This window comes from Gekko japonicus, unplaced genomic scaffold, assembly GCF_001447785.1.
Source record: "Gekko japonicus isolate JY-2015 unplaced genomic scaffold, Gekko_japonicus_V1.1 scaffold149, whole genome shotgun sequence".
In the NCBI taxonomy this organism is placed as follows: domain Eukaryota; kingdom Metazoa; phylum Chordata; class Lepidosauria; order Squamata; family Gekkonidae; genus Gekko; species Gekko japonicus.
This window is the reverse complement of record NW_015172556.1, coordinates 1,563,922-1,574,279: the sequence shown is the minus strand read 5'-3', so window position 1 is coordinate 1,574,279 and position 10,358 is coordinate 1,563,922. Positions and strand designations below refer to the sequence as shown.

General features: G+C 41.5%; 1 protein-coding gene across 3 annotated transcripts in view; it reads right to left on the bottom strand.

The window, feature by feature from the left end:
- PTPDC1 (protein tyrosine phosphatase domain containing 1) overlaps positions 1-10,002 on the bottom strand; it is a 22,505-nt gene extending 12,503 nt beyond the window's left edge. For 2 of the 3 annotated variants that reach the window (XM_015421193.1, XM_015421194.1), the window contains exons 1-6: positions 9,918-10,002; positions 9,822-9,828; positions 4,884-5,045; positions 4,060-4,140; positions 3,757-3,875; positions 1,488-1,625 (exon numbers count right to left, since the gene is read on the bottom strand). In XM_015421193.1, coding sequence (XP_015276679.1) covers positions 1,488-1,625; positions 3,757-3,875; positions 4,060-4,140; positions 4,884-5,045; positions 9,822-9,828; positions 9,918-10,002 — 592 coding nt within the window. Of the gene's footprint in view, positions 1-1,487; positions 1,626-3,756; positions 3,876-4,059; positions 4,141-4,883; positions 5,056-5,521; positions 5,736-9,821; positions 9,829-9,917 lie in introns of those variants that run through there. The other variant, XM_015421192.1, reaches the window with a different exon arrangement.
- Between the last annotated feature and the right edge of the window lie 356 nt (positions 10,003-10,358).

Sequence of the window (10,358 nt, the reverse complement as noted above, 5' to 3'; positions counted from 1 at the left end):
GCATCGGGGAGGCAATCAGTTCCTCTGGGAATGTGAGGTACACAAGCCAGTCTTCAACAGCCATAATAGTGAGGGACTTCCTAGCTGAGCCCTATGAACTGTATTCTACCAATTTATGGAAATACTGGGCCAGGAAAGAGATGGTTTGGCCAGACCTCTCTCTTGTAGATCAGAGGCCTTAACAAGCACACAGAGTGAAACTATATTCTCCCATAAGGACAACATTATCAGCCAACACTGCTCACATCTGCTCCCCTGAAGGGTTCAGCACCTGGTCTTCCTGAAGGTCAACTTGCCACTCTTCAGTTACTCAGCCCTAGACTTTTCAGAGTAAGTGAGCATGTGCTTATGCCTGCATCCGTGGTTCTGTTCAGATTTTCTCTTTGCTTTGGAAGGCTTTTGGCCAGAAGTTGCTTGCTCTTGTGTGTTCGGCTATGAGCTTTGCAGCGGAGAAAGCATGGAATTTTCCCCATAGGAAACAAGGATACAAGTAGGATGGCTGGGGGCACCTTGTTCACTTGAAACCTGGGGGACTCTTTAGTGGACAGGCATTACTAGTTCCCCTACAATTTTGGTGTAATTTGACTGAAAGCCACTCCAGCACCACTAAAAAGTCCCTCTAAGGGAATAATGGAACCCAAATAATTCCAGAATCCTGAAAAAACAAACACAAAATTCAAATCCCAAAACAGTATCCGGACATCTGTACCCCTGAATATTGGTATTTGCTCCTTTCCTGAAGTCCATATCTGAAAAATGCCTCCCCCGCCAGGTATACATTCCCAATTCTTGCTCTCTTGTTTTCACCTTCACTACCATTATGAGAAAACATGTATCCCGAAGGTGACAGACCTTCCACGCAAGTTTAGCTGATTTTGCCATTTATTTACACATATATATGCCTTTTCAAAATAATAACACAATAAAAATATTATACAGAAAGAAACAAAATTAAGAACAAACAACAGCTACATAAACTGATTTTAAGGTATCGCTGCCAGTAAAATCAGAGAGGGGAAAATGGGGAAAACCTTTTGAAACCAATAGGCCTTCATTTGCCAATGAAAGAGGCACATTCATTTCATTTCGTTAAAAGTGCTTTAATAGCACAATCAAGAGATGAAGCAGCTATAGTCCTGTTTTCTGGTTTTAAAAAACCAAGAGTGACAAGCACTCCTCTGCTCTAGAGAGGTAACTGGTCACTTTGACATAAATATATTAAGCATGTATCAAAGCAAAAGATTTGCAAATGGTAAGACAATGAAATGGGAACAAGAGCAAACGGCATGCTCATATTTCCCAAGGACTAGATGAACACTCTTATGACACACTAATGTTCTTGGGGATGGCTCAAACTCTACAGTACTCAAAAACCTCGAAAGCATTTCTGGGATGCAGGCATGGGAAATAGGGTAGAGTTGCCAATGAAACAGCAGTTGCCTTTAATAATGCTATATTTTAGTGAATTCATGGTTGAGTATTTTTACCTGTTCGGCCAAGTCCAGCATGGCAATGAATAGCTACCCTTCCTTCCTGTAAGGCAAAAGTCATCACTTTTACCATATCGAGGATAGTAGTGAAAGAAGCCACACCATAATCCTTCCATCCAAAGTTATAAAAATAAACTAGAAGAAACATTTTAGAACGTTATTATTATTATTGCAAAGACCAATAAAAAGTCAATGTAAGAAAAAAATGTAATTAAAAAAGACCCACTCAGGATTACTAGCAAAAAGTCTCCCACCCCCACTACATATTTTAGAGTAGGTTTTTCTATAAGAATTTCGAAGGCTGCATTACGAGTCAGCTAAGCCATTTCACACAAAAGTTGAGCTGGAACATAAAATCTATAACAAGAAAGAGTGAGTCATACTCAGATTACTAAACTATGTGTGTGTGTGTATGTGTATATACATATATATACATATATATACAGGGGTCTTTTGGGGATGGAGTGCGCCAGAGCGCTGCTCCGATAGCTCAGGAGCCCGCACAAATGGTGGTGGTGGCGGCAAGCACCGCCCCCAGCTCCCCGGCGCCGAAAGCACTGCGACTGGGGGACGCCTGGAGAGCACTGCTGCCGGCTCCCCTGGGCCCACGCAGAAGCGCTGCGGCTCGGGGGAGGCCCGGAGAGCCCCGCCCCTGGGTGCCCCAGGACCGTGCAGAAGCGCTGCGGCTCAGGGGAGGCCCAGAGAGCCCTGCCACCAGGTCCTCCAGGCCCACGCAGAAGCGCTGCAACCAGTGGAAGCCGGAGAGCGCCACCGCTGGGTCTCCTGGGCCCGCGCAGAAATGCTGCGGCTTGGGGGAGGCCCAGAGAGCCCCGCCGCTGGGTCCCCCAAGCCCGTGCAGAAGCGCTGCGGCCGAGGGATGACCAGAGAGCCCCGCTGCCGGGTCCCGCAGGCCCGCGCAGAAGCGCTGCGGCTGGGGGACGCCCAGAGAGCAGCACCTCCGGGCTCCCCAGGGCCATGCAGAAGCGCTTCAGCTCGGGGGCACCCGGGGAGCCCTGCTGCCTGGTCCCCCGGGCACACGCAGAACCGCTGCAGCCGGGGGAGGCCTGGAGAGCCCCGCCGCCGGCTTCCGCAGCCCCCGCCAAAGTGGTAAGTAAGGGATCCATGGGGGTGGGGTGGTGGGGTCTTGATGGGAGTGGGTGGAAAAGCCTCCCTACCTCCCTTCCTCCATCTCTTTGCCATCTTTCCCTCCTTTCCTTTTCTTTCCCTCCTTTTCTTTCTCTTTTTCCCTTCTCTTCCTTCCTCTCTTTTCCTCCTTTCCTTCTCTCTTTCATTCCCTCCTTTCCTTCTCTCCTTTTCTTCTTTCCCTCCTTCTTCCCTTCTCTCTCTTTTTCTTTCCCGCCTTCTTCTCTTCTCTTTTTTCCTCCTTTCCCTCCTTCTTCCCTTCTCTCTCTTTTTCTTTCCCGCCTTCTTCTCTTCTCTTTTTTCCTCCTTTCCCTCCTTCTTCCCTTCTCTTTCTTTCCCTCTTTCCTTCTCTTTTTATCCCCTCCTTCTTTCCTTCTTTTCTTCTCTTTCTTTCCCTCTTTCCTTCCTTCTTTCCTCCTTCTGTGGCCCAACTCTAGTGAGAAGGGGTTTAAACTTTAAACCCCTTCTCTTCCCCCCCCCCCCGCAGGCCAGCTGGGGAAGGGAAGGGGAGGCTTTTGAAGATGCTTCCCCCCGCTTCCCCTTCTGACATCACATCCGGTGATGTCAGGGGGCGTGGCATATTCTAATAGCCTAGTAGCTCATTAGCATACCATATGCTAATGAGCTCCTGCAGCTCTTTTTCTACAAAAAGACCCCTGTATATATATATATATATACACACACACACATACATATACACATACAGAGAGAGTAACAATGCAACATTCTGTCAATCTTACCCAATTAAGAATAAATCTCGCATTTGGTGGGAAAACTTTGTCCTGTGGAAGCAGAACCTACCTGCAAATCTACTGCCTTGTAAATGTTCAAAATGTAGATTAACGTTTGACATGAATATTACTGTCAGCATTTAAAATTTACAGATATGACTAAAAACAGCTATTGACTCTTGGCTCTCCAGTCTCCTCCTGATGAGTATGACAATAACTATACTGTCTAACACAGAGGAGTTGTGTATTTTTCAGTTTTCTAATTAATTCCAAGTTATTTTCTTTGGCAAACATTCCTGAGTTCTGCTTAGCCCAAGAAGTAGGTGGCAGAAAACAGCCTGTAAGCACCACACTTTATAATTAACAAGGAACAGCAGCAGGAGCAAACTTACTTCCCGCCTCCATGAAAGCTTCAGGAAGGTAAGTGAAACCACTTTCTTGTTCCAGTGGATTCCCACAGCTAGCATGTTCCCCAGGACGCTGAAGGTTAATTACTGTTTTTATACCACATCTTAGGCAAAGGAAAAAAAAGACAACACATTATTGAATTGTGCATGCTTTCAAAGCCTCCCCCCCCCCTTTTTTAATGTTCTCTCTTAGGTCAGAATAAAATGTTACTAACAATCCAAACCAGCACGGGAAGGAAACCATGTAGTGAGAGCTACAGTAATTCAATGGCAATATATTTCTTTTACCTTTGGAACTGCTCAATAATATTATACTTCTCAATAATTTCCGTTGATGGTCGAGACATGGCTAATATGTTATCTGTTACCCTGGGGGGGGAGAAAAAAGAAGAGGTGAAAATTCTTCATACTTGGTTTTTCAGAAGTAATTTTCAAACTAATGAACCATGCCACTTTAAATAGCTTTGTACTTTAAATGCCTACTAAGCCTATGTAATTGAAACTCTATAACAGAATTAAGGCAATATTAAGAATGAAGGCAACATAGAATATTCACATATGTTTCTACATACCTCTTCCAAATAGTTTAATATTCTTAAACATGTTTACAAAGTGCCCAAATACACAGTAAAATGCTTTAACATAATCCTATTATTCTATTTTAATATTTCAATTATATTTGAACAGTTCAAATGTAAATTGCATTTACATATTTCTTTAATTAAAATCACAGCACAGGTATTTTTAATGCATGAGGCATTCGGGAGTCTAACATACTACAGATTTATAGTTCATGTCCACTGTTTTAGCATTCCATCTAGTTCATATATATGAAATCGTCTATGTTATCTTACATGTATATGAAATTGGTTCTCTTTTACCAGAAATACAGTCTGAGACTAAGGTGTATTGATAAATTCCCTGAGTTCAATAGGGCTTACTTCCAAGTAACTGTATATGAGTACAACTTTACAGCACAGCCTAAACAGGTTTACTCAGAAATAAATCCCACTAGATGCAATGGCACTTGTTCCCAAAGAAATGCACATGGGATTAGATATTTTTAAAACCAAATTTTTAGAAGCTTAGAAGAACCAAATGTTGTCTTTTACCAGGATGAGTAAAGTCCTTTAACAGCCTGTTCCTCCTCACTCCACCTAGTTGGATTTTCATATTTGCAAGCACGTCCACCACATGCCATGGAGCATTGCATATGACCAGGAATTACATGGCGAAGGCGTTCTCCAACTTTAGTGTATTTTGCAGTTGGACGCCTAGGTCTTCCTGCAACATACAGTGTGAGACAAAAATAAAAACTTTCAACAAGCTGTAGCTCCAGCAATGAATTTGTGTGAATCATATTAATAAAAGTAAACAAATGCACTTATATATTTAAAGCAGATTAAATTGACATTATTATGAATGCATTTCCTCAAAACTGGTTTCTCTTGCAAATCTCCTGATGCATTTGTATTCAACACCTTCCTAATAAAGTGTCATATCGAAAAACATATACTACTTATTCCTTTCTTTCACACAACAAACAAAACTGCAAAGATGCTCAACTACCATTCTTGAAAAACAATGCATTAAGTTCTTATAAATTATGAGCACATCATACTCACAAAACATTCTGAAATACTATGAGCACTCAGATATGCTTAGTTACGAGAACAAGATTCGACACCAATGAATACATAAACATAAAACCAAAGTATAGTTTACAGAAATAAAATTTCCAATACTTTACTTCTTTTCTCAAGGAAAGCAGTATTTAGCTCCTCAGGGCTTACAGAGGAAATGGCTACCATAACCCTATGGGTAGAAGTTGAGAGAACCTCTACAACTGAGCTCCGTCGCCTGTGGAGTATGCGGAGAAGAGGATCAGAAGAAGAATGTCTCCGGCCTTGAAAAAAGTTGCTAAAAATATTCACTGTCAAACGCTTCCTAGGTGAACTCTGCATGATCATCCACTACTTGCAGCAGTTTAGAAAAACTGCATGAAGACAAACCGGACAAGAAATCCAATGTGCTCTGTACTGAACTTACACAGAAAGACATGCATCTTTCTGTATGATCTAATAGCTGTTCAGGATAGGCTGATCTGTCTCCATAGAAACCAACAATGAACTCACTAGTGGCAGCTACCCCCTTGGCAGCTAAATTCTATATACATTGATTCTGTATGTGATGAACTGTTCCACTGTTGATATAGAGAGCATAATCTGAACCAGATATTTCTGAAGTGGACAAGGGATTCTAAAACAGTTTACCATAGACAGGATTTTTGTAATTTGAAGCATTCACTGTGACATCTTAGGCAAGAAATGCACACACAGCACCCTGAGAAATAAATATTTTTCAAGAAAATTCAACTAAAGCTGAATTCACACATACCAATCTAAGCCCCTTTCTCACTGCTGGCTGTGCATGTGTGAAAGCCAGAAACAGAGTTTTATGTGCCCAAGTATCAAGTTTGTGTTATGTGAAAAAACACAAAGTGGTTTTAATTGTGCCCGTATCAGATTTCTCAATCAATTATAAATCAGCATTCCTGAGATGCCATCAATCAGATTTCAGACATCCAGCACTTTACAGTGCATGTGTGCTTGCAAGCTTAAGTGACAAGAAAGGCTGCAAATATTCTTATTCAGGACTACAATATGAAAATCAGAACAGGGAAAATAATAATCTCCCTTGGAAATATTACAAAAATAAGTTCATTTTTTAAACAAAATGAGCTCTCACTCATTTTACTTTCAGCAGCAGCGAAGAATGAAAATTTTTCCAAGGCGATTGTGGCATTCTGAAAAACATCCAACCAGTCACTTGCATTTCATCAGCAGCAGGGAAAGGTAAGAGACTGAGGCAAAAAAGTTATTCTCTCATCTTACAAGATAAGTAATTGAACATATAAATAGGACTTGAAGGATAAAATAGGAAAAAATAAATACTTCTAGCTTGATTCAGACAAAAACAAACTAGTCACGTCAATTTCTAAGGCTACTTCCTACCAAAACATATTCAGGCAATCCAAAAATGGATTTGCTCATCTCATCTGTTTCCTCTATCTTCAACAGCAACACATGAGATCCTATAATGTATAAAGGTACACAACAGATCACATGTCATTAAGGATATCATGCCACCTCTCTGAAAAGTAGTTTTACAAATACAGGTGATAGTAGTATTTCTTCAGATATAAAAATCTAATAGCTATAAACGCTAGATTATATGTATAAGCATCTCCCATGTAAGGTCACTGCCAGTGATGGTATACAGAAGTAGTCCAGGTTCATGCACAATCCTCAGGAGGCCCTGCTTGGGCAATTTCTCCTCTCCTTCCTTCTACTTCTTCTTTTTGGTATTTTTGCATTTTGTCCATGCCTGAAAGTCATGGTGACCTCTGACGACTCCTACTGGGGCACAGAGGACCTTCAGGGAAGTGGCTCCATGGCCTGCCTCTGGCCTCCCGGCCCTGGTATTCTCTGGCGATCTCCCATCCAAATACTTGTCAGGGTTGGCCCTGCTTAGCTTATGAAATCTGACAAGATCGACTTGACTGGGCTATCCAGGTCGGGGCTCCTCTCCTCCCTTCTTGAGGGAGTGAAATCATGTATTCAGGGCTTCTAAATGACCAGGCTTTGGAATAAGTGCTCAGGGTCATACGTTATTTCTTTTGGGTGCCAGAGGAAATAGGCTGCTTCACATGGGGGATTGGTGTTTAAAGGGGATATGTTTCAGGCAGTTTCTTTTGGACAAGTAAAAAGTAGACACGTAATCTGTATATCACCTTTGTAATCAGACAGTGTTAATCAGAAAGCATGAAGGTTCTGAAGTACCAGATGCTTGGGGGAAAAGGAATCTATGCTACTGCTACCTAACACATAACCGGTGTCTTCAATAAGCACCTGGCCCACAATAAAGCTTACAGAGCAAGGCTTCCTGCACACAAAGTCTTTTTCCTTGGTTTTACAACATGTCCATTTTTTAATTGAGAATCTTACGCACATCACTGTGCTCTTTCCAAGTATGATTTGTGGGGCTCCCAGGGCTTAGCGCAAAGAAGGGGAAACAGCACGACAGCGGCAGACAAAGCATTCATGTGAAAGCTAGCCCCACAGCCCATCTGTGCAGGGCTGAAGCTTAGCACCATCTTCAAAATGGCAGTACTAAACTCTGGCATGCCTCCCTCAACACTTTTAGCACTTCTGCAAGCATTTTCTCCCTTTAACTGAGATACAGACCAGCTGTTGAAGGGAAGCAAGATTGCCAGGCCACAAGGGATCCCAGCAAAGTTCTTGTCCGGTTGGCACTTCTGAGCTGCGATGCGAGTGTGTGTTGGGGGGGGGGGTACCAACAGCAAGTGGTGCATGATCGGGACATGTTGATGCTGTACACATCTGCATCCTACTCACTGCTGCATGTGCAGTAAGTGTGGCTTTTGGTGCCCCTGTGTGGATCTAGCCAAAAAAGTATCTCCACTTTAATGCATAAAACACTAGCATGACTCACAGCACCAGAAAGAATATTTAAACAGGTGCTCCAAGGGCACCTCACTGCAATATCTGGATTGGATGCTTTCCCCCCCCTGCTCCATCTCCCACTATAAAGTTTTAAACCTGAATTCTTAGTAGTTATTCTGCTTGAGTTACTTTTGTTTACTTCAATGCAAGTGTAATTTGTTTAATGGCTTTGTAAAATACAGTGTTTGTGTCACATGCATCAGATCAGTTGTTTATTAGTTTATTTAGCTGTCAGCCAAAATTGACATGTTGCTTATATGCACGGCCTTATACACAATGAGCACCAGAGGTTGGAATGAGTGTATCAAGCAATAAATCTAAACAGAGTAACTGATGGCCACACTGTACAACATTTTTGCCTTCATTAACCCTCTAAGCACTCTGCCAAAATGATGAATTGGAACAAGTCATGACAATAGTTATTTGTTAGCTGGGTTGTCAGTATCATTCCACTGTTACATTGGGCTATTATTTCATCACAGCTTCTGATGGAACTACCCATCTCCCACCCATGTCTACGTGAACACGAATATTTAAAGAGAAACTGAAGAGCAAACCTTACTGGGGAGTTGTGGTGCCATCAGCACACTCTTATTTTTGATGTTGCTCTGCTGTTGCAGGAGGCCACGCTTCCCAGTGGGCTGTTTATGTGAATATCTAGCTAGGACTACTGCTGCTACAGCAGCAAGTAGGAAGAGCTTTGCTTTCCTACGTGCTTCAACACACAAGCGTTTGCCACTCAAAAGTAACAGAATGCAAAGGGCAGGCAGGGGAACTAATAATATAAGCAAATCACAAAGGGTCTTTTCATCAAGGGCCGGACATCCCAGCAGCAGTGAGGCCACAGGTGAAATATCCACTAGGCCCAAGACTATGTATAAGGAGTGGATAAAAGTAGCCAACCTGAAACAAATGGCGAAGAAGGGACACAGCATGGGCAAATGAAGCTGGATGGCCTAATAGACCAAGATGCTAGAACATGAAAGAAGATATTCACTTCAATAATTTCGGCTGGAATGTTCAAGACAAGCTCTGACTTCAAAATGTTTGTTTTGTAAGCCCGCCTGTACTACTGTTTCAGTTGCTGCCACTATACTCTCTAAGTAGATGAAGCCTAGAGATGCTAATAAACACTTTTAGTAAATTTTAAAAATCAAATCAAAAGAGAATGGCAATTCGTGACAATGGCTGTAGACTAAAACACTGAAGGTAGATAAGGGTGACTCAAACTCATGTTTCTTTTCAGCATTTCAACTTATGCCCTCAGAGCTTTACCTCCTTGGGCATAAAATGTATTTATCTAACTTATATCCCACCTTTATATTGAAAATGTATAAAGCAGTTTACAAAATATTAAGCAAAATAATATCTTAGCAAAATTTCAAATAGTTAAAGCATTATGCTAATAAGCTAATACAAAATTATAGAAGACTAAAAACTATTTAGTCATACTTTCTATTTATGATTTATAATGTTCAGTGACAACCAGCCATTGCCCTCACAAATTATAGTTAAGATTGGTACTCTAAATCTTGCAAGAAAAGGTTTTGAACTTTTTTTGTTGGGCTAGCTCATGTTTAATATGTTGTGGACTAAAAAGAACTATTAAAAAACAATTACCTGAACTCATGGTTGAAAGATATGCACTGCTCTTTACCAGAGAACAATAAGGTAGTTCATTTTGCAACAAAACTCCTGCAGCCATTGCAGTACCTGTTGAAACATAACATTTTTAGTAGTAGTTTTATTTGCTTTTTAAATCTTCTGGAAAAAATTACAGGAAGGAACCAGTGCTTTAATCTAAACGAACATTCAAGCATCTTTGAAAAAACAGGTTGCTTACCTGTAACTGGTGATCTTCGAGTGGTCATCTGTGCATTCACACTCATGGGATCTAGTGCGCACGCACTGGATCAATCGGTGCTGTAGCAAGCTCTTTCTTTTTTTAATAAATATTTTATTGGCTCCCCTAAAAAGGGGAGGTATTTCGCTTAAAAGAAAAAATGGGAAGGGTAGACAGTGGGAGAAAGAGAAAGCTGAGTGATATATAAACTGGTAAAT